This window comes from Dendrobates tinctorius, unplaced genomic scaffold (genome assembly GCF_039654945.1).
Source record: "Dendrobates tinctorius isolate UK_male_01 unplaced genomic scaffold, ASM3965494v1 ptg000134l, whole genome shotgun sequence".
In the NCBI taxonomy this organism is placed as follows: domain Eukaryota; kingdom Metazoa; phylum Chordata; class Amphibia; order Anura; family Dendrobatidae; genus Dendrobates; species Dendrobates tinctorius.
In genome coordinates, this window is record NW_027361802.1 from 8,933,346 (window position 1) to 8,958,645 (window position 25,300).

The 25,300-nt window shown below is 47.4% G+C and overlaps 1 protein-coding gene across 2 annotated transcripts in view; it reads left to right on the forward strand.

The window, feature by feature from the left end:
- Positions 1-25,300, forward strand: part of ENTREP1 (endosomal transmembrane epsin interactor 1) — a 208,633-nt gene that overhangs the window by 97,992 nt on the left and 85,341 nt on the right. For both annotated transcript variants that reach the window (XM_073543712.1, XM_073543709.1), the window contains exon 4: positions 16,533-16,661. In XM_073543712.1, coding sequence (XP_073399813.1) covers positions 16,533-16,661 — 129 coding nt within the window. The remainder of the gene's footprint in view (positions 1-16,532; positions 16,662-25,300) is intronic.

Below are 25,300 nucleotides of genomic sequence, written 5' to 3' on the forward strand. Positions count from 1 at the left end.
CAGTCCGTGACCACCCCTGACACATTGTGCCGGGTGTCAGCTGTGATAATCAGCTGACACCCGGCCGCGATCAGCGGCGCTCACCACGTGGGCGCCGCTGATCGCGGTAGACGTACTATCCCGTCCATGGGCATAGGGGCCCGGATCCCATGGACGGGATAGTACGTCTCATGTCAGGAAGGGGTTAGTCAGTAGAATGGCGCCAACCTGACACTGCCTGTAGGCTACTGTGCACAATCCTACTGACCGGTTTTATCTTTAACAACATGCTGAAAGTGATGGTTTGTCTGCCTAATTTTTTCTTTCTTAAGCCTCTGTCTATGTAACGAATGGAAGCGGAGGCAGAGATGGTGAAGTTCACATTCCTTTTTTTTTTTTTTAAAGTGGAACCTCAGGACCACGGTCCAGGGGGCTCCGAAGGGGGCGTAACTAGTGTGCCCCAGGTACCCGTAGTAAAGTCCCTCAGACAGGACCAGAGTGGAATACCCGGAGGACACATGTGCTACCTCCAGTTAGACCCCGGACACGTGGCAGCTGTCCCAGTGGGACCAAAAGGTATAACAGAAATAATAGAGTCCGTAATGAGACGGGTCCTGGATCCGGGTAGTTGGTAGATAGCTGGCTCCAGTAACCTTGTCACAGTCCTCAGACTCGGATGGCTGTTTGTAGAACGGGATGGCTTTTGTACAGATGATAGCCGAGATAGCCAGGGTAATCAAGATACAGATATTCTGTGGAGACAACATGAGAGAATGCACAGAGTGCAAACGCAGCGTAGACAGGTTAGCGACAACCGTATGTAGCAATGATTGATACTCGTTGCTCCGGTGCTCTCCCTATGGAGGAGAGGCCAGACATAGCAGCCAGTGCGCTGCCATTGGAAAATTACCAATTTTGAAAAATGCACGCTGTCCCTTTAAGAAGCCAGGGGAGCGCGCTCGCGTGCCCTAATAGCTTTAGCTGAAGACCTGCCGACAGGTCCCATGAGAAGCAGCATGGGACATACAGGGAGCCGGCTGCTGCACAGGGACAGCGTGCAAGGCACAAGGTGAGTGTCCTGAATGGGGAGCAGCGGCAGACCGGGGCGCAGAGCCAGGACAGGGACCAGGTGTAACAGTCTATTTCTCACACACTTGTTTTATCTGTGATTTTCACTGATAGAAGATACACCCATTGTAGTCTACGGAGCTATTCATATGTCCATGTTTTTTTTGAGAACTGTGTGGCATTCATGTTCAATCTGTGTGATGTCCATGATTAACCACTTCGAGACTGCCTACTGTACAGTACCATTGGCGCTTACTGAGCTCTGAGCAGCGCCGACTTTTAGGAGTGGTCGGTGGTCTCGCAGCACTCAGGTCCCCTGGGGTCTTGCAAGTGCTGTTATTCCTATGCATTTCTGTGTGAGTCCTGTAGTAGCTCTGACAGGTGACATCATCAGGACCTGATTGGATCAGGTCCCAATGATATTATCCCTTTGCTATCTTCTAGATAGCAGAGGGAGACCACTACTATACCCACCTCTCCGAACCCACCCATGATGAGATCTGTTCACATCACGGGAGATCCTGCATTGTCCCGGTGTCACGCTTACCGTGACAGCTGTCAGGAGTGACGTGCTTATCTGGTGGTAGTGATCCCTGTTCAGATACACAGGAAGCGCGGTAGTTACAGAAGCCGGCCAGGAGCACAGCGTCCGATGAGAAATCCTGCTCCAGGTCCTGCGGGAGGGGAGGAGCAGCAGAGAGGCGCTCAGTGCCCGCAGGACATTCCTACCATGTGACCGCACGTCAGGGAAGTGGGCGGAGCTCACCCCCGAGATGCAGCAGCGCTGGTAAGAGGAATCAGCGCTATACAGTGATTAATCAAAACAGTTGTCAGACGAGCCAAGGGGTCATTCACGGGTCAGGCAGCGCAGTACAGGGGCGAGAACCAGAGAATAGTCAAGGGAAGCAGAGGGTCAGAACACGAGATAGCAGCAGAGGTACCAGAGGAGCAAACGTAAAGAGGTCAAGACAAAGCCAGGGGGTCATACACGGGTCGGGCAGACAGGTACCAAGTCAGAATGCAAGAACAGTAAACCGAGTCCAAAACAGGTCATACACCAGGCAAACTTACAGGACAGGCGAGAGGCACAAACAGAGCAGAGTCGGGCACACTCACACTAGGAGTCTAAACGACAGGGAGGGGTGCTCACCTGAAGCCATAAAAACCCTCCCTGACCCCAAAGAGAGGCTCTCCCTATTAACCCCTGCACCACCTGTCCAGAATCCTGAATAAACCATGACACCCAGCAGCCGAAGGTCACGTGATGACTTCCGTGTCTGCCTGCTATAGTGGCTTGTTAGACTCAGCCTGCAGCTGAACCTAACAAGCGATCTGACAGTATAAAACTGTCAGCTCTCATACAATGCAATACATGTGTATTGCATTGTATGATACCAGTGATCAGAGAAATAAACATTGTAGTCCCATATAGGCACTAAGTAAAAAAGTAAAAATAAAGTTAAAAAATGTTTTAAAACTATTAAGAAAAAATCACAAAATAATTAAAACGAAGAAAAAATATTGAACCAATAAATACATGTACTTATGTAAAAACAAAAGAGTACACATACAGTTGTGCTCAAAAGTTTTCATACCCCAGCAAAATGTGACTGATAACACCAAAACTTTTTTTCTCCATTCATGGTTAGTGGTTGGGTGAAGCCATTTATGGCCAAACTACTGTGTTTTCTCTTTTTAATTCATAGTGACAACCCAAAACATCCAAATGACCCTGATCAAAAGTTCACATACCCTGGTGATTTTGGCTTGATAACATGCACAGAAGTTGACACAAATGGGTTTGAATGGCTACTAAAGGTAACATCCTCACCTGTGACCAGTTTGCTTGTAAGTAGTGTGTGTGCATAAATGCTGAGTGAGTTTCTGGGATTGATACAGACCCAGGGGCGGACACAGACTGTAGCGGGCCCCTGTGCAAAAAAAATTTTGCCCTCCCCCCGCCCTTCATAGGGCAACAAAGTTATTTGTTGTTATCTAATATTGAGGTTATGCAGGGCTGGATATAATATCTGTATAGAATATAACGTGACCCCCCCATAGAATATAATGCAGTCCCCCCCATATAGTATAATGCAGCCCCTCCATAGAATATATGGCAACCCCCTCATAGGATATAATGCAGCCCTTTACATAGTATAATGTAGCCCCTCCATAGAATACAATGTAGCCCTCCTCATATAGTATAGTGCAGCCCCCATAGAATATAATAAATATAATACAGCCCCCCTATAGAATATAATGTAGCCCCAAATAGAATATAATACAGCCCACCTCCCCATAGAATATAATGTAGCCCCCCATATTATATAACATACCCTCCCCCTATAGAATATAATGTAAAATGTGCCCCCCATGGTATATAACACAGCCGCATAGTATATAGCCCAGCACCACATGGTATATAGCCCAGCACCACATGGTATATAGCCCAGCCCACCATGGTATACAGCACAGCATGGTATATAGCCCCCCCCAGAAAGGTATAATACAGCCCAGCATGGTATATAGCCCCCCCTAGCATGGTATAATACAGCCCAGCATGGTATAATACAGCCCAGCATGGTATATAGCCCCCCCAGCATGGAATAATACAGCCCAGCATGGTATATAGCGCTCGCAGCATGGTATAATACAGCCCAGCATGGTATATAGCCCCCGCAGCATGGTATAATACAGCCCAGCATGGTATATAGCCCCCCCAGCATGGTATAATACAGCCCAGCATGGTATACAGCCCCCCCAGCATGGTATAATACAGCCCAGCATGGTATATAGCCCCCCCAGCATGGTATAATACAGCCCAGCATGGTATATAGCCCCCCCAGCATGGTATAATACAGCCCAGCATGGTATAAAGCCCCCCCAGCATGGTATAATACAGCCCAGCATGGTATATAGCCCCCCCAGCATGGTAAATGGGCCCCCCCAACATGGTATATAGCCCCCCCAGCAGTCCAGTACTCACACTGATTAAAAAAACAAAACAACACACTCCTCACCTTCTCCTCGTGCCTGCGTTGCTCCCGGCTCCTGTCTCCTCTCCTGCACTGCCTGGGCTGGTACACAGTGAGAGCGCTTTGACATCATCGTGCACCCGCTGTGTCAGAGGCAGAGCGGGGAATGATGGGAGAGGGAGCGTCAGCAGACTCTCTCTCCTCCATCATTGCCTCCTTCAATGCAGGAGGGGGTGGAGTCGGCGCTGGGGGCAGGCGGTCCCCCCTGCGTGATGTGCCGCTGGCTGGGGGCCCCTAGGCAGCTGCCTGCTCCTAACGCTGGCCCTGCTCAGGAGGAGTCAGACCCGCTCCCGCCGCCTCCCGCAGCGCTGCTCTCCTCCTTGCGCTACACATGGCTAATTTGAATTTTGAAATAATTAGCCATGTGGTGCTGGAGGGGAGGGGCCCCCTCTCCCCTGGGGCCCCCGTTCAATGAACGGGCTGCACGGGCAGTAGGTCCACCCCTGATACAGACTCTTGCATCTTTCATCCAGGACACTGATGAGGTGGATCGCTGATGTTTTGAGGATGTGTGAACTACAAAGGCACAGAAATCTGGGTCAAAGTTGAAGGAAAGATGAATGCAGCACGTTATCACAAAATACTGGAGGCAAATTTGCAATCATCAACCCAAAAGCTGTGCATGGGACGTACTTGGACGTTCCAACATGACAACGATCCAAAACACAAGGCCAAATCGACCTGTCATTGCCTACAGCAGAACAAAGTGAAGGTTCTGGAGTGGCCATCTCAGTCTACTGACCTCAGTGCCATTGATTGAGCCACTTTGGGGAGATTTCAAGTGTGCAGTTAATTCTAGACAGCCCAGGAATTTACAGAGGCTGGAGGCTTTACCATCTGAGAAAATAAAGAACCTCATACACCAATACCACAAAATGCTTCAAGCTGTCATTGATGTTAGAGGGGGCAATACACGGTATTAAGAAATGGGATATGTAAACTTTTAATTAGGGTCATTTGGATCTTTTGGGTTGTCATTATGATTTAAAAAGAGAAAACACAGTAGTTTGACAATAAATGGCTTCACACAACCACTGACCATGAGTGGAGAAAAAGTTTTGGTATTATCATTCATACTCTCTGAAAAAAAGCCAAGAAAGCAAAAATTCTGTTGGGGTATGTAAACTTTTGAGCACAACTTGTACTGTCACAATCCATTTTTGGATCTGTGGCAGATCTTGCTTCTCAGATTAAAACTTTTTTTCTTTCAGGCCATTGGGAGTTAATGTCAGTTTTTCCCCCCGCTTGCCTGCTGGTGTAATTGCTTTGCTGCTGGGTCTGCTAATTTGGGTGGTGACCACTCCCACCTTCCTTCAAGAGGTCACCTGATACATCAGCTGACTGCCGGTATTAGAGGAATCTGCAGTGACTGAGCTGGGGGAAGGAGCTAGCTGGATGCAGTGGTCCTTTGCTGAGTTCGCTGATCTGGTGTCTTTATCCTGCTGTGCGGTGCTTTGCAGCAGAAAGCTAAGTGTTGCATTTTTTGTTACGTTGTCCTTCTTGGTGTCTGTCTTTCCATTTCTTTTTTGTATTAGTGCAGCAGTGGGACCAGTGCTCTCACCTGCCAGTTCCCTACTTAGGGATAAGTGCAGGGCAAGTGAGAGATTAGGTATCCTGCTCGGCAACGGGGTGAAAGAACCCATATAGGGAAGATCGTGAGAGCAGGGCACATCCTCAGGTGAGTACAGGAGGTGTCCATTCTCTATCGACAGAGCCCACAGTTGTTATAGTTTCCCTGGTGTGTTGTGCCATTTGACCGACCAACCGTTAGGTAGTGTCACACTGGGTCAGTCACTCCGTCACATGTACATTGCAATTCTTTAACATAAACTGTGTTTGTTTTTGTAGATTTTTTTTTAACTCCTTTTCCGACTTTGGGCATAATAGTACTCCCACGTCGGACCTTTCTCGGCACCTGACAGCTGATCTATACAGCTGATATGTGCCCGCAACAGCCACCGATGGAATCGCGATCCAGTTGCAGCTGCTAACTAGTTAAATACTGCTGTCAATTCCATAATTTTTTCCTCAGAATTGAGTGATTCCATAATTTTTTCCCTATGCTTGGTTTAAAAAAGTAACCATTACTGACTACCACATTTTTTGTTCTTGATTTCTTTTAGTGTTTCTTAAAGCCAGAAAGTTGCCGTTTGAATTGACTTTAGTTTTGTGCCATGCCTGTGACCCGCTTTTTTTCTACAAAATTAAACAACTGAATGAACATCCTCCAAGGCCGGTGATTCCATAAATTTTGCCAGAGGTTGTATGCCTCATGCTCATACAGGGATTAGTGTCCGCACAATGGGCAAGGTAGCTGATAAGTCACTGAGCGCAGATCTTTTCTAGACCCTCAGATCAATTCAGCTACTAAGACACAATGAGCTAGGCGGACAAGCCAGCACAGTTTTAAAGATAGAAAAAAGCAAAATAAGGTAATGCAGTATATTGCAAAGATTCAGAACATTACAAATGCTGATCATTAATTAGTTTTTCTCTTTGAATTTTTTTATCTTCAAAGTATAAAAAATTTATCTTCACAGTTGAAAGATTTATGAGAATATTCTTGTTATTTTAGAAAGTTGACTATGTGCAATATATTCTTGTATTTTCGATTGCTTTGTTTAGTTACTTACTCTTCAAAACACTCTGTGCCATTATCTACAGTGCTTTTAACGGGATTCATCCACTACCCCCACGTCTCTCTTCGCTATAAGAGTGCTTACAATGCATCATTCCTATATCTTCCTAGGTTTCTCTCAGACTAGGAAAATATGATGGTATTTTTTGGGGATTATGGGAGGAAAATTATACGCAAAGGACTCAGATTATGGATAGGCATTACACTCACTTTTCTCAATGCTGAAAGACATGACTTTGGTAAGGTCGATTCTCGTGACCTGACCACTAACACCAATCCTACCTCTCCCCGAAAGCCCCCCACCCCCTCCCATAAATAAAAGCTCAGACAACAATCCATTTTTTCTTTGGATAAAAATGGCCACAGCAGCCAATTTATTGATAATTAAAACAATTGGTGAGGTCCTCGAACCTACAAAAAATGTGGTGATTTGTCATGACATTGCCCCTCACTTCCCAGACTTACTCCTAGCCGTGGTCACCTGCTCAGGAGCACCGTGAAACTGAGGGAAGAGTTTGTCCTCCAATACCGCTAATATGAATCCAACATTCCATCGCCGGGTATCACCCAAATCTCACCAGACCACCATCAAATAACCATCCAATTAAGGGGATCCACATATTTAATGAATCCCCAATCCTGAATTTGTAACCAACTTCGAAGACCCACCAACACCACACCGAGAGCACCTTGACCACCTCAAGTGCCCGAGACCCCACCATCCAGCAATGCTGTGGCCCTTTCTATCCCCTCCTGTAACCTTAAAATAATAATAAGAAGAATAATCTTTATTTTTATATAGCGTTAACATATTCCGTAGCGCTTTACAGTTTTGCATACATTATCATCGCTGTCCCTGATGGGGCTCACAATCTAAATTCCTTATCAGTATATGTCTTTGGAGTGTGGGAGGAAACCGAAGTACCTGGAGGAAGCCCACGCAAACACGGAGAGAACATACAAACTCTTTGCAGATGTTGTCCTTGGTGGGATTTGAACCCAGGACTCCAGCGCTGCAAGGCTGCAGTGCTATCCACTGAGCCACCGTGCTGCCTAAAGTCCACAGATTTATCCCCACCGCATTCAAGTGCACTCCGTCCGCTAACCAAAAATCATCTTCCATATGATCTAGATCTGTGTAGCGCACTACCACTCCACTGTTCCGTACAACGAATTTGGTTACCACCTTTTTGACCTTAATGCGTGCCTTGTTAATCTTCAGAACTGACCATGCCCCCCACCAAATATTCCTGGGTACAATGTCAGACCACACTATTTTAAAACCCGGGAATGCCAACCATAGCCGCGTCAGATTTTTTAAATGTCCCTATCCAATATCCTCCCAGAGCGGACCCCCAGGTCATTACTCCCCCACATGCAAAACTAAAATATCTGGGGCCCTATGGAGGTGAACAGCTCCGTGAACCTTGTGTAGTACCCGACTCCAGGCCACACCCCTAAAACCAAGCCAACTGATTAACGCTGAGTCCCTTGCAAAACCTATCTGTCTCCCGTCAGTCCGTCTGTCTGCTCGCAGCGCTCTCCAGTAAACGTAAGAATGGTGTAGAATCCAGACTAGAAGTGCAACTCGTCCTGTAATGAAACAAATGTAACTTAGTGAATTTTAATAACCAGAATGATTAGCTTCTCCACAGCCCTGAGGTCGGACATACAACCGATACCGCTGTGACTCCCACCGGCCAATCCTCCTTATCATTTTCGAGCTCAAACCCCCCACAGATGCCTCTGTTGCAGCCCCATTATGAAATGAATGGCCTGCATAACTATGTGGATCCACACCAGCCTCCTCTAGGCACCTTGATAAACTGATACTTCAATATGAACGACTCGTCCTCGTGACATAATAATCGTCCCTCCTGATGGGGCCTAGAAGTCATAAATGTCTCAAAACATTGCAAAGGGCACATAACAATCCTTCACCTTTCCCAACAGTACCCTCTTTCCTTTTCCCATTTGGTCTGTCTTTGACTTCCTCTTTTTTTTTGGTGAAATATATCACTGTTCAGTGAGCGTGCAGTGGACCCCTCAACTGCTTATTACACCTAGCTCGAGGGGAAATCCAGGTATGAAGGATGTCCACTGGGCTCATCCCCAGGGACCCACATTTCACTGTCCACTGGGTTCATCCCCAGGCATTGGCAGTCATTCCGCATGTGCAGCCTGTGCGGCTGCACTGGGGCCGGAGGTGGAGGAGTGCCCCTGCAGGGTGGCTAATGAGGGTAATCTGGCCTGTTTATCCAGCCCCGAGATTGCTACCTACAAGAGAAAATAGGAGAAGAGCTTTAGGGATCTGTCCTGCTTCCTGCTCACGCTTTCTCTCACACAGCAGCACCACTGGATGACGTAATCATTCAGCTGCCAGCTGTGCCAGAGAGAGGAAGCTGCCGGCGATGGTGATGCTTCAGCTACGGGAGAGCGTGTGGAGAGGTGCTGTGTCTGTGTGTTTTGTTGTATGTATGTGTGTTGTGTGTGTGTGTAGAGATGAGTGGTAGTGTGTGTACGTGCATGCATAGCGCTGCGGGGGAATGTGCAGAGAGGTGAATGTTGCTGTGTGTGTCTGTGTGTGTGTAGGTGGAGGAGAGGGCAATGATGGGGTAATGGGGAGAAGCCAATGATGGAGTGATGGAGAGGGCAATGATGGGGATGGTGGGGGAGGAGGAAGTGATGGAATGGGTAAGTATGGGGATGGTGGAGGAGGAAATGATGGACTTGGTGGAATGGGCAATAATGGGGGTCAAGGGGGTAGGAAATGTGGAGGTGGTGGAATGGGCAAGGATCGTGGTGGTGGAAAGGGCAATTGTTGTGAGTTCATTTTCCCCTTCACCTTTGATGTCTGATGAACTCCCTCTGCTGGTGAAGAGAGGTAGTGAAATTAATTGGGATGGGAAGAACCTGTTATCTGAACAGGCGGAGTGTGATTGGACATCTGGAATTTCTGAGTGGATATAAGGCAGCCGACGCCCTGCAGGGTTTGCTTGTGATCCTTTCTGCTCTGAGCTCTGGCATCCAGTTTTAGTTCCTGTCTACTAAAAGCTAAGTTTTTGCCCTGCTATTATTCCATGAGATTTTGTCTGGTTTCCTTAGTGTTTGTATTCAGCCAGTCCTGGTTGGGATTGGCTGAATTCCATTTTTGTCTCTGATCAGTTGATCTCTTTGCTCTGTTTTCAGAATATACCTGAGTGCTGATATAGTGATTTTGAAGTCTAGCGACTTCAGGGCCTTTTTTCCTATCAGACGGTTGGGACATTTTTGTAGGGTTTTTTGCGGATTGCAGCCAGCATCTTTTCTGTCCTTTTCCTATCTAGTTAGTTGGGCCCCATCGTTTGCTCAGCCTGTCTTTCTGTCTGTGTTTGTGTTTTCATCTGTTTTTCACCGACAATACATGTTGGGGCTGTCTATTGATTTGGGGTCTGCTCTGGGGCAGTTTAGATTTCCCCTTTCTTTCTTTAGGCTTATGTAGTTCTCCGGCTGTGACGAGGGGTCTAGGGCACCGTAGGAACCCCCCACGGCTACTGTTAGTTGTGGTGAATAGGATCAGGGGTCTGCAGTCCGATAGCTACCAACCTCTCCGGTTTTCTGGACTTAGCTTGTATTTTTGTTTTCTCCTCCTCCGGTGACTCATTTATAACAGGCAATGATGGGGAGGAGGAAATGATGGAGGTGGTGGAAAGGGCAATGGTGGGGAGGAGAAAATGAAGGGGGTGGGGGAGAAGGCAATGATAGAGGTGAGGGAGAAGGCAATGATGGTGGTAGTGGAAAATACAATGATGGAAGTGGTGGGGAAGAAGTAAGTGATGAAGGTGGTGGAAAAGGCAATGATGGGAGTGATGGAGAGGGCAATGATGGGGTGGTGCCGGAAAAAGCAATGATGGAGGTGGTGGAAAGAACAATGATGGGGGTGGTGGGGGAGAATGCAATGATGATGGTGGAGATGGAAAGGACAGTGATGGGGAGAATGCAATGATGATGGTGGTGGAAAAGGCAATAATGGGGGTGGTGGGGGAGGAGGAAATAATGGAGGTGGTGAAATGGGCAGTGATGGGGTGGGGGAGAGGATGTGAGGGATTGGGATGGGAGGAAGGGGGACTTATAATGGACTTAGGAACAGGGAGAGGTGGAAGAAGACATTATCGCTTATTATGTCTAACACAGTCCCTTAGTATATAGTGTGCTCACTAATTCTGTAAAACACCATCCTTAGTTACATAGTTTCCTGTATAACACCGTCCCTTATTACGTGCCATCTTCTCTAGTTATATATGGTGCCTGTCCCTTATTATATAGCTTCCTCTGCTGTTATGTACAGTGCTTTCTCTTACATAGTGTATTCCTGTTAATTTTGTTATTCACAGCGCCCTTTTTTATTACATAGTCCCCTCTCTTTTTAGATATAAAATGACTGCTGATGGAGGAGACGGTGACCAGACAACCAGTCCATCAGCTCCTCCATTAGAAAAGAAGCTTTCCCATGCTCCATCAGCCATCATTGCATTATACATTGCATTGTACATAACAAGAGAGGGCACTGTATAATAAGGGACGGCAATATACATAATGAAGGAGACTATGTATATGTATACATGTATGTGTGTGTGGCTATATATATATACATATAATATATATACCGTATTTTTCGCTTTATAAGACGCACCTGATTATAAGACGCACCCCCAAATGTGGTGAAGGAATAGAGAATTTTTTAATAAATGGGGTCCGTCTTATAATGCCAGTGTCCGTCTAACAAATCATATAGGGTATATGTCCCTCATAGCCCCCCCACCCTAAAATTAGCCCCCTTAATCTGGATATGGCCACCTTATATTGAATATAGCCCCCTTGTGCTGGCACACGGGCCCCCTGTGGCTGGCACACATCACCCTGTGGCTGGCACACTGGCCCCTGTGGCTGGCACACTGGCCCCCTGTGGCTGGCACACTGGCCCCCTGTGGCTGGCACACTGGCCCCCTGTGGCTGGCACACATCACCCTGTGGCTGGCACACTGGCCCCCCTGTGGCTGGCACACTGGCCCCCCTGTGGCTGGCACACTGGCCCCCCTGTGGCTGGCACACTGGCCCCCCTGTGGCTGGCACACTGGCCCCCTGTGGCTGGCACACGGCCCCCAGTGGCTGGCACACATCACCCTGTGGCTGGCACACTGGCCCCCCTGTGGCTGGCACACATCACCCTGTGGCTGGCACACTGGCCCCCCTGTGGCTGGCACACATCACCCTGTGGCTGGCACACTGGCCCCCCTGTGGCTGGCACACTGGCCACCCTGTGGCTGGCACACATCACCCTGTGGCTGGCACACTGGCCCCCCTGTGGCTGGCACACTGGCCCCCCTGTGGCTGGCACACTGGCCCCCCTGTGGCTGGCACACATCACCCTGTGGCTGGCACACTGGCCCCCCTGTGGCTGGCACACATCACCCTGTGGCTGGCACACTGGCCCCCCTGTGGCTGGCACACTGGCCACCCTGTGGCTGGCACACATCACCCTGTGGCTGGCACACTGGCCCCCCTGTGGCTGGCACACTGGCCCCCCTGTGGCTGGCACACTGGCCCCCCTGTGGCTGGCACACATCACCCTGTGGCTGGCACACTGGCCCCCCTGTGGCTGGCACACATCACCCTGTGGCTGGCACACTGGCCCCCCTGTGGCTGGCACACTGGCCCCCCTGTGGCTGGCACACATCACCCTGTGGCTGGCACACATCACCCTGTGGCTGGCACACATCACCCTGTGGCTGGCACACTGGCCCCCCTGTGGCTGGCACACATCACCCTGTGGCTGGCACACTGGCCCCCCTGTGGCTGGCACACATCACCCTGTGGCTGGCACACTGGCCACCCTGTGGCTGGCACACTGGCCCCCCTGTGGCTGGCACACTGGCCCCCCTGTGGCTGGCACACATCACCCTGTGGCTGGCACACTGGCCCCCCTGTGGCTGGCACACATCACCCTGTGGCTGGCACACTGGCCCCCCTGTGGCTGGCACACTGGCCCCCCTGTGGCTGGCACACTGGCCCCCCTGTGGCTGGCACACATCACCCTGTGGCTGGCACACTGGCCCCCCTGTGGCTGGCACACTGGCCCCCTGTGGCTGGCACACATCACCCTGTGGCTGGCACACTGGCCCCCCTGTGGCTGGCACACATCACCCTGTGTTAGATATCGCCTCCATGCTGCTGCTTTTAGTAAAATAAACTCTTTCCTTACCTTCTCAGCGCTGTCCCTCCTCGTGTCTCCCTCAGTGTGGTTGAGCTCCTCCTCCACTTCCTGGTTCTCAGAGCCGGTCATGTGATCAGCACAGCAGAGTGCTGATGACAGCAGCAGCAGAGACACCGGGAGATCAGCGCTGGAGGAGGTAAGGAAAGAGTTTTTTATTTTACTATGGGCAGCAGCATGGGGGCGATATCTAACACAGGGGATCATGTGCGATCAAAGGAGGGCGCAGGCAGCTATAATATGCGCCGCTCCCCCAGCCAGTCACCGTGGTGCGGTTTCAGCACCATGGTGATGGACAGCGGCAGTGCATATTATATGAGCGGGAGCAGGAGATCAAAGGCTCCCTTCGGCAGCTTTTACCAGCTCACAGCACTGCTCCAAAGCTGCCCCCACCTCCCCTGGACCCTGCAGTACATATATATATATACACCCCCTCCCCCGTATATTCGGATTATAAGACGCACCCCCTACTTTCCCCCAAAATTTGGGGGAACAAAAGTGCGTCTTATAAAGCGAAAAATACGGTATATATATATATATATATATATATATATATATATATATATATATATATATATATATCGCCATAAAAGGAAGGGGGCCCACACACATTTCTTGCACAGGGTCCCCAAGCTGTCAGTGTCTGCCCCTGTCACCAGGGAGCGCTCACTGGAACCCCTCAGCCGCTTGTTACACCTAGCTCGAGGGGAAATCCAGGTATGAGGAAGTATCCTTTCTCTGTCCACTGGGCTCATCCCCAGGGACCCACATTTCAGTGAGTGCACACTGGAACCCCTCAGCCGCTTATTACTCTTAGCTCGAGAGGATATTCAGGTATGAAGAAGTATCCGTTCCCTGACTTTTTCCAGCAAGATGGTGCACAACCACATTATGGGTGTCAGGTCCGAGCATTACTACAAGGAATCTGACCTCCTTAGACTAGCATTTCTTCTGTGGTGTTGCTATCAGTGTGTCAAGAGTGGGAGAAGAGGGTTGCATTGACAATCCAACACAATGGGCAGCACTTTCAACACATTTTAGAAGTGGTCATAAACTTGTAAATAGCTCATGAAAGAATAAAGTTATGTTAAAACCAAGCACACCATTGTTTTTCTTGTGAAATTCTCAATAAGTTTGATGTGTCACATGCTCCTCTTCCCATTGGAAAAAATGAAGTTGGATCCAAAATGGCCACCTTCAAAATGGCTGCCATGGTTACTACCCATCTTGAAAAGTTTTCTCCTCACATATACTAATGCACAACAAACAGGAAGTTGATATCACCAACCATTCCCATTTTATTTTGGTGTATCCATATAAATGTCCCACCCTGTATATTTGTTATGAATAATAGAGCGGTAATCCATGGCATACCAGCCATGCAGTAGAAAATATAACAGCATTAACTATATATATTATTATATATGTACGTGTAAGGGGACAGAGAAATGTTGTTGCTCGTTGTATGTAAATATGTTATTTTGTGGTACTGCTACATCTTAAATGTATTACCATTAATGTTATATGCTTATTGCTTTGCACAATATAAGTATAGGGCAAGTGTAATGCGTGGGAATGGCCACTAAATAGGGGGCATCCTAGCACACAATAGTTGTAGTCAGAGATAGGTTTAGTGTAGGGTTAATATAATAGGAGGGGCTGCCGGGAGTTAAGGCTAGAGGAGAAGGGAAGTTAGTTCAGACGGGGACAGGGTGCTCAAAGTTTCCATATGGGCTATAGACCCAGGACGGCTCGGGAACCACACAATGTTAAGCCGCTGAAGACCAAGTTATCCACGGCCACTGGGCATCATTGCAGTGGGTCAGTACAGTGTGAAGAAGATGTGGCGATTCATAGCCTGGCAGACTCCTTTAGGGCAGGAGTCGGCTGGAGTGAGGAACAGAAGGAAGTTGGAGCTTCGCAGGGAACAATACAGACGGATCGGATGCTCTTCCAGAGGCAACCAATACGTGTGGCTGATGATTTCGAGTCTGGGACGAAACAGGCAGAAGGAATTGTCATCATGGCGAGGTTAGGCCAGGAAGAATCTGGGGAGCAGTCTAAGACGGTCCGGTCCAGACATGTGCTGCACAGAAGCATCAGCGAAGTAGGGAAAGCTGAGGAAACAAGTGACGTTGAATGTGAATTCCATGATGTGCCAACTATGGATATAATGTGTGGAGTTCAAAGTAAATCAAATGTTCACATTATCCTGGACTGTCTCTCTATTACTGGGGGTCGCCTGGAAGAAGGGCCGTCACCGCCTGGGAAGTGCCCAGCGGGACCTAAACCCGGAGATGCAGGTACACTGAGAAGTGGAATACAGTTTTCTGTGAGGGAAGGTCGGGACACAGATGCTTCAGTGTCTCTGGCCATGACTACAGTCCTGGCCTCCCCTTACATATGCCATGTTTGCAGCCAGGCCACAGTCACACAGGAATCTGCCATGTGAGAAGTAACATAGAAATACCTGAGGACAGGGATCCCCTCAGGATATGATCATATATATATATGCAGGATCAGATACTGCAGCAGTACATGGTGTATAGGGTAAATGTGCTCACATCCCTCATAATGAGGCCTGATATACCAAATATTATACTCCCTGAGACTGCAGAAATGTTACTTTGCTGTCCAGTGGTCTGATGTCAAAGAGGGCCACTCAACCTCGGTCAGTCCTATTTATGTTATGTTTTTTCCAGAGTCCCCACCTATAACCTATGTCATTTCCTCCCTCCCTTCAGACCACTACCCCTTGGATCACCTTTCGTCCCCCTCCCCACTCTCCACCCCCCATCTTCTCCCATATGGTCACTCCCTTCCAGCGTCATTTCAAGCTTCCCCCTATCCCTGCGTGGAGGGTCCAGCTGATACAGTGCTGTGCAAATTAATTGGGACAAAGCATTTTTTTAAGTAAGATCGTAAGATAGTTACCGGTCAGTGATTCAAACCAGTTTTAACTGCTTTGAACAGGCACTCACACCAGTTAAAAGCAGTTAAAACTGGTTTGAATCACGGACTGGTAACTAACTTACGATCTTACTTAAAAAAATGCTTTGTCCTAATTAATTTACACAGCACTGTATCTCATACACGTTACACACATATTACACACACATCATACACATTGCACACACGTTACACACATATTACACACACATCATACACATTGCACACACGTTACACATTACATACACATTAATCACACATCATACACACACATTACACACACATATACGTCACACACAACACACATTACACAGCACGTCACACACACACATTACACACCTGTTATAATTCATAATTTGATTAAAAAATAAGTGTAAAATACCTCAATTCAACTGTAGATGAATATGTTCTTGCCAACTATGCATGTACCCGATTTATAAAATGAGGCGGTAATAATGATCAAGTAGTTAGCGCTAAAGTACTTCACATTCTTTAACCAGAACTGTGTGAGCCGCAGAGTATACTTCTTCATCATTCGTATGACGTGAGTACGCAGATCTGGTATGCTGTAATACAGAATTTTGTCTTTTTAGTCACAGTTGTGTTTTTGCAGGTAGATATAACAGAAGGAAAAATCTGCATTTGCTGTGATGAAACTCAGGCTTCCAAGTGCCTGGAAAAAGAAAACGTCCTGAAGCTGGTCATGATCCACTCTTGCAATGCTGTTCACCTTTTACTCAAGGTAATATTGTTGAACTAGTATAATCAATGCTTTACGTACATTCACGTCTCTTTGTTTTGCCTGGAAGGGGTTGTACACTTGGACGGTGCTGGGATATGCTTCTGGCATGTCCACCTTATGCTAATTGTGGCCTTACACAGTGTCTTTCTAATTCAATACCAAAAGGTGCTTTACATAATTGCGCTAAGTCCTCCAGAATGCTGCATTTCATAGGAATTGGGAGAATATTTGTCATGAAAATGTCAGGTAGAATAGCTATCAGTGGGACGTATCACAGTCTGACAGTCGGTTACCATTGATTGCATAGTGTCACAGTGAGTGTGAAGGGGTAGATTCCATTGAGAAGCAGAATGGCAGCGTCCAATTACAAATGTATTAATTACTAGATTTTCTTAGAGCGGACATGCCTAGGGGAGCGCACAGGTCCTCTTTAAAAATAAAACAAAAGAGCATACTCTAATTATTTTGTGGTTGTATTCGAAAATTAATATTAATGTTATTATCTATGATATTGTTATTATTTGTAGTATTATAATTTTATGTATGCAGCAGCAACTTACTCCACAGCACTTTAAAGACTAACACATAATTCAGTTTGAGGATTAAATAGGTTGTCCGCTCTCTTGTCGACTCAGATCTGCAATTATGATCCCGGCGTGCAGGAGATCAGCGCTGCTGCCGAGCAGGCGCTGTCACTATGCACATCACACAATTCACCGCGTAGAGTAGACCAGGGACTAGTTCCTGAAATGAGTGTTGTGATGATGCTTCGTTTCAGGGAGGGGTAAAGGCTGTGACAGTGACCTCAGCCTCTGCCCCCTGCTCTGATGGCGCTTCGTTTGAGTATCCCAGGATGCACTGGGGTCTTTCAAACGAATCGTCAACAAACAGGAGGTTAAAAAAAAAAAAAAAAAAATAGACTAATAGTACAGTTAGGGAATGGTACGGAATTTTTAAAACAAGTATATTAGAAAATAGCTTAGATTATGGCTCCAAATAAATAGGGATTTAGATAAAATTTACTTTCGCCTTCAAAATACCTCAATAAAATGTAGGACCTTAAAGGGGTTGTCTGGTCTTAAGGTATTAGTATCAAATCTAATAAATTCAAGGAAATTAAATCAATATGTGCACATATATTCCCTTTAAAAAGCAAATTTTAATAGTAACAATATTAAAAACACCTACCCAGTAAGAAAAACGGTTAAATACCAAAAATACACTGACCGAGAAAAGGAATTTGCCTCCAGACACCCTACAATAGGCCTCAAATTGCCCCTGCCTGGCTGTGGAGGTTGGCACCCTATAGAATGATTTTTTTTTTTGGCGCCCACCATTCAACGTTGACTATCCCTCACTCCCCTATTACAGCCCTATTAATATAGGGCTATGTAATTGAGGTGTTTAGCACATGTGAGAGAGTGTTTTGAGAGTCTGGCCATGTGCACAGACTTCCATGTGTCCAGGCAGGACATTACAGAGTGGTCTATGTTCTAAGGAAGGAGAAGCCTTCCTGTGGCTGCAGATAGAGCTCTGCTATGGACATTGCCGTGGCCTGTATGTGCACAGGGCCTGAGGGAACCAAGCCTAGCTAAGGACTGTTTTGTGTTTCATAAAGACTGTTTGCCTTTTTGTTCTGGATTTGATGGTTTGTGAAGCCAATAAACTCACTCGGACATTAAAGAGAATGTGCCTCCTGCTTCCTCCTACGCAGCTGAGTGAGTACAAACTTTACAATTGGTGCTAGACTGCGGGCAACGGTCCAAGAAGCACATGTGGCAGTGCTAGCGACTCTGAGCCCGGAGAGCGTACGGTCTGACAACCGTGTTATGCTGACCGGGGTCAGTAAAAGACTGTGTGAGAAGTGGCCATAGGGTGCCTCTGTGGATAAGAGGTAGACGGGAACCTGTGTGGCCGACACCAGCAGGCAACGGACAGGAGTCCATGTTGTACTGACCAGGGTCAGTGAGAGACTGTGTGTGGTTTTTTTTTTTCTATAAATCTGAAGGTGATTGCTGTGGCTCAGCGAGGTCAAGAAGTTTTTCTTTTTCCAAGACAACTTGCGGTGGCTTGGCGGGCCCACGAAGGTGACAAGCGTCTGGCTGTAACTCGGCGGGGTTACGAAGCTTGCGGTGGATCGGCGGGTCCACGAAGTCTGTGGTAGCAGGCGCTGCAGTTGCAAGTTGCAGCAAGAGGTTCTGCAGGAGCTGCAGTGGCATCAGCAGCAGCTTGTGAGCGGCATCCGGAGGTGCCAGTGGTTTGTGACTGCAACAGGAGCGGTGGCCGTGCCAGTAGGAGCTGGTGACGTATCATAGGAAGACAGTGTGAACCAGGTCACACAAACTCTTAAAGGGCCAGTACAAGCCCAGAAAGTCCTAAGTGTACTGTGGTACTGTTGGGGCAGATAGACTGCTGTGTACAGGCCTCTAGTGGGGACATGGGGAAATCCCGAAAGGGGGTGGTGGCCCAAAAAGGTGCAGGCCCAGAGGGAGGCGGAGTCCCAAGAGGGGATAATGGCCCAAAAGAGGCCGAGATTTCAAAAGGGGCGGCACTGGTTACCTCAGTGGACATGTCTGGGGAACAGCGGTGTTTATGTCTTACCTATTCTGAGTGTGGCATAGACTTTCCGGCTGACGACAAACCGCAGGTGTGTACAGTGATGCTACACCGTGAAGGAGTCTCTGGATGGTTGGACTCAGAGTCAGGTGACTCTGACAGGAACTCCTCTTGTTTTCTGTCTGACCGAGAAAAAGGTCAAGGTTCGCTGCAACCATGGGGTCACTGTGGACTATACTATGGACAGAGTGATGATTGAGATGTCCAAAAGTGTTGAGTGCCAAGGTGGCAGTATACCACCAAACTTATTGTATCCCTTTGAGAGGGGCCGGGACTTTGTTGTTTGAAGATGCATGGGAAGTTAATGAAGTGTGGGGTGGCTCAAAGGTGGAGGTAGCACCCCTTAATGTCGATAGTCCAGAGTTCCGGGTGACTGAGAGAAAGTGTGGGTCTGACCAACTCGGGGACTTAGCTGGGGTGACCAAATGTGTGACCATGGGAAACGGGGTACCTCCAGGAAAGAGGTCCGACACCTGTGAGTAGAGACTTGCTGTCCCAGGATGACAGGTTTAGTGGTGACTCCAATTCAGATTGTGACTCGGAACACAAGGGAAAGAGTGTGTAGTAAGGAGGTCACTTTATCTCGGACAAACCTCAGCACAGAGGGAGTTAGTGATGGGCTGGAATTAAAACAGACCTGTAGTAGACCCGCTGAGAACATAGAGGCGGATGCAGGAACAGGTGGAGCTCTGAAGAGGCAGAGTGTAGGTGAGCAAGAGAGCCCATCTGAAAGTCTAATTAAAGAGCTGATGGTGCGACACATGCTGGCCAAAAGAGAGCAGGACCATGAGGGAGAGCTGCTTAAAGAGACAGTCGAGCGAGAAAGGGTCCTGAGACAAGCGACTGAGCACAGAGTGGATGAGCTGGAGAAGGAAGTCTCTCAGCTCAGAGGTCACCTGTCAGCGTGTAAAACCATGAACAAAGCCCTGTTGGAAGATATAGACGTGCTCAGAGAGGCCCAAGAGAAGCATCAACAGGTGATTCTCCGAAGAGGAGATGATTGTCGCTGCCTGGCAGAGGAGCGAGGAAAAGTTCTTAGAGCGCTCATGATAGAGAAGGAGACTAATGCCCAGCTCCAGAAATCCACGGATGACCGGAAATCGAACTGTCATGCTCTCCCGATCTGATCGCTATGAAGGAGAGTGAACTGGAGAGGCTGACCAAAGAAGGGGCCTCCACGGAGGAAGAAATCCAGCAGGGGAAGTGCCATGCAGATGGCCATACAAGGGACATCGATGTCTTGGAAAACTGCGCTGATGCTCAGGACAAGGAGGTCCAAAGTATGTTGAAGAAGAGGAGACTTCGCTTTTCAAGTGTATAATAGAGCTACCCGAAGACATGCGAGAAGCGTGTGCCATTGAGGATGTGCTTGAGGCCTTTAGAAAGGCTATAGCAGCAAGTAGTGTGAACTGGGCACCAGAGACGAAACAGTTGGTCATACTGTCAACTAGGGAAGTCACAGTGAAGCGGGTGGCTGTCCTGAGGGATATGCATCTACAATGCCTCCGCACAAAGCAGATGATCCTGTTGAGGAATAAGGAAGCAGCTCGACGTCTAGAGCGTGCGAGGAAAGTTCACAGTCAGTGGGGCATTGCAGAAGACATCATTCAAGTGCCCAGAGGTCTGGTGAGGAAGGTCATCGGAAGGTTTGGGAAAGTGATGCAGGAGATGGTGAATAGGTCTGGTGTGATGAGAGTGAGGATTCCGGCTATTGACGAAGCCCAGGACATGGGTGAAGATAGGATGGTTCCTCGTTGTCGGATCCATGGAGAGCCTTGGGAATATCCGGATGCTCCTGGAGTATCGCGTGGCCTACTTGAAAGAAGTAGAGCAGCTAAGACTTGAGAGGGAGCAGATCAACAGAGAGCTGCAGGAAATGGAAAGAAGATGGCCGCCACCTTCAACTCGCGGTATAGAGAGGCAAAGAGGTTCGCTTAAGAAGGGAAGTCCTCAAGCTGGAGATAACAGAACATAGAGACAAATGGAAAGACTGCTCTCCAGGCAGTAAAGACCATAGGAGAAATGGCCAGCAGAGAGATGACAGTAGGTGGCCTGACGGAAAAGGTAGAAGTAGTGACGCCTCAGTTAGCTCTGGACTGAGTGACCTAAGCGGAAGACCCTGTAGTGGATGTGGTGACAGAGTCAGACCAGACAGATGGTATGAGTGCAAGAGAATTGTGACACCGGATTGACCGCCGGGGGTGCGGGTGGTCTGACAAGGGGTCATCTCTATTAAAAGACGTGATGGATGATGAGTATCTACAAAAGGGTTCAGTAGCAGGCCCCGACTTTGACAGACGGTTTGAGTGGCAGAGACGACCGAGAAGGATCTCTGGTCGAGTAATAGAAAGTGCCAAGCCCCACGGCTTTAGGCAGAGGGGGGGAATATGTGGTGTGACTGGTGGTTGCGTGGTTAATGGGTGGTATTTGTCACAGGGATGGATGCTCCCTGCTATGCAACCCGGAGTATTTTGTCTCTAGTGTACATGAGCACTAAACGTGTCATTTAGTGCACTGGGTCCAGGTTGCTGGTAGCTATGAGAGATGGGAGGGTCTGGCTACCCATATTGCCTCACCTCTGGGTAAGGGTGTTGACTGTACCCCTGTTTTCCAATTCCTTCAGGACCTGCAGGTGTCAGGACCTGTGGTGAGGTCATGACCATGTGACCAGCCCATGTGATCCATATCTCACCGATGGGTGTGATTACAGTGCTGTGTAATTGAGGTGTTTAACACATGTGAGAGAGTGTTTTGGGAGTCTGGCCGTGTGCACAGACTTCCATGTGTCCAGACGGGACATTACTGAGTGGTCTGTGTTCTATGGAAGGAGAAGCCTTCCTGTGTCTGTGGCTGCAGATAGAACTCTGCTATGGATATTGCCCTGGCCTGTGTGTGCACAGAGCCTAAGGGAACCAAGCCCAGCTAAGGACTGTTTTGTGTTTCATAAAGACTGTTTGCCTTTCTGTTTTGGATTTGATGGTTTGTGAAGCCAATAAATTCACAAGGACGTTAAAGAGAATGTGCCTCCTGCTTCCTCCTACACAGCTGAGTGAGTACAAACTTTACAGTATATAAAATACACCCCACTGATGCTCCACAATGCAACACATCCTTATATGCTTGGCACATGTCCTAGATACAGGCACAATTTACTGCTAAACGAATAGTCATAAAAATCAGAAGTGATTAAGAGCATGAATCAGATGCACGCCGACGCATTTCCGTGTCACACATGGTTCATCAGGAGGTAACACAGATGCCGGATGCCATGATGATTGATGACATGTTCCGGTGGTCAAATGGTTGGACTTAAATAACCCCCCATTGAATATCACCACTGCAATGAGATCTGCCCACTAAATTGTCAGCAGATTAAAGCTACTGGGTTATAATGTCATGCCAGTCGTAAACTACAAGATAGGACTCACTCTATGTGACTGAAAACTTGTGACTCCTCACATTGCACGCACTGTGGGCTGTGAGAATTCTCCAGCGCCAGGAGTAGCCGAATTGCATACTCCCAAGCACATTGTGACTAGATGGAGATGGCCTCACTCAATGCAAGTCTGAATGTGGCCATGAGTATGCATATCGCACACTTGTGGTCACATGACTGGCAGCGGAGAATCCTCCCAGCACACAGTGCGCACGATATTAGGATTCACTAGTCTGTAGTCACATAGAATGGCTGCAGACTTGTATCTTAAGATCGGTCAACCCCTTCACGATCCTACATTTTATAATGCATATTGTTTAGTATCCTAACATATTTGTCATGTACACCTTATAAAGCTATAGACTCAAACTGGGCTCTATGTGTGCTCATACTTCATGCTGTCACATTAAGAAAGCCATCCTACAAAATTGGAGATTTGTGAATACTGTCATTGGATATATGACTGTACCAGATAATAGGTAACCGATACATTTTCATGGACTGATGGGAAAGGGCGATACATACGTGCAGGGATTCAAAGAGCATCAAAGACAATATCTGTTGCATTTGCTTCCCCCTCTGCACTTTGACCAAGTATAGTCAGTTTTGCCCACTTTGAGGGTTCCGTTATATAGTAATCACATTATCATATTCCCAAAATGACGCAGAATTGTAACATGGCAATAGAGGTACAGTGTTATGGTGATTACTAGTAGAGATTCTGTAGTGATATTAGCAGTGCTGCAGTAAGTGTTACCAGAATGGTTATAGTTGGATTTCTGTAGATTTAGTATAGCACAAGCCGCTGTGCTCAATGATTGGTTGCAGCGGTAATATGAGCTGTCGACATGACTTAATTGCAGCCTAAACAGAGAGAGATTTGGCACTAGAGCGGGCAAGGGTGAGTACTATCTGTGTGTTATTTTACATTACAGAAATATTTTTGATTCTATTTTCTAAAAGTAGAAAAACCCTTTAAATACAGGAGTATTAGCAAAACAAAAGTCATGCATTGCAGTGAACCAGAAAATCAGCGATCAGAAATGTGTGTCATTACAGCTTATTAGTAGTAAAGAAATGGTGGTGATTTGCTTCTGTAAAAGTATCTTGCTTTTCTTTACTTGAAAAAGGATATTCAGAGATTAGAGTCAGTCCTAAGGTGGCAACTAAGTTATTACAAGGGATGGAAGGCCTCCAAATGTTGGAAAAGTTGGACTTGTTTAACTTAGAAAAAAGACGCCTCAGAGGACTGGCACATGACTTATTTCTTCCAAGGACCATATTTAGGACCAGGGGACAATCATTATTGGTGCTTACTTGTAACCAGAATGCCCAAGTCTTTCTCCTGTTCTGTAGTCCCAAGTATGGTCCCATTTAATCTATATGGAGCAATAGGATTACTCCCTCCTAGTTTGCCCATTCAGCCATCTTATCCAGATTGTTTTGCAATATTTTAATGTCAGTTATAAGTTAGCTCTAATAGTACTTCTACTAAGCCTCCTACTTTAGAACATTCAAAAACTTCATATCTGTTGTGAGGAAGTGACCGATGTCACATGTAGGGGGTCGTTGTGTGATCCCCCCCCAGGATGCTCACGGAGGCGTATTAAGGCCATGAGAGGGCATTGCAGTCACATCTGTAGCTGTGATTGCAATGCAAAATAAAAGTAAGTATAGGTCTTGGACATGCTACTTGTCCAAGGCAGATTTAGGGAAAACCTGCTCTGGGCTTTTGTGTTTTGAAACAGACTACAGATGGTAGTGGTGCAGTCCGTTTCATTCATGGCCCGGGTTTTCCATGTGGCCCGTGGCCACAGATTCCAGTTAAAAGCCATGCAGTAAAGGGTTTGGGTGGGTCTGTGTTAGTTTACTCTGGAAAGTATGCAGAGCAGAAGGCTCTGCAGAGCTTCACCTGTGCTGTGTGAGGCAACACAAGCTGAAGTGGAGCTGAAAGGCCTGGCACCCACAGCGTACACGGCGGTACAGTCACCAACGGCATCTGGTTTCAGAGGTAGACTGTCCTGTGCCTGGCTGTGATCCGGAGGTGGACTGTCTTGTGCCCGCCTCTGAACTGGAAGTGGACTGGCGTGTTTATTGACTGCAGTCTGGAGGATATGTTCCTGGCTGTGAACTGGAGGATATCGTGTGCTGTGTTTTGCTGAGTTGAACATTTAAGAGACTTTTGTTTTGTACTTTACTGGGTCACTGCTTCATTACTGCTCAGTGTGGATACCTCTGCACTACACTGTCTGAGCTTCCATTATAATGGTGGAAAGTTGGGTTTAAATAGTAACTAAACGTTTATTTTTTTCATAAATAAATAGTACAAGTGAAGATAAGAAACTTTGTAACATATGCCTCTTTTTCCCACTTATCATTCTTCTTTTCCCCTTACACTGATCAATCGCGCTCTAAAACCACTTAAATCTGTCTTCAAATACATTTTTAATGAGGAAACTAATTACATATTCTCCCTGTAAAACTATGAAGAGGGGAGGGAGAAAGGGCTGGAGGAAGAAAAAGGTGGTGTTCATAATGAAAATCTGCTAACTCCACTGATGTAGAGGGAAAAACTGCTAAAAAATGC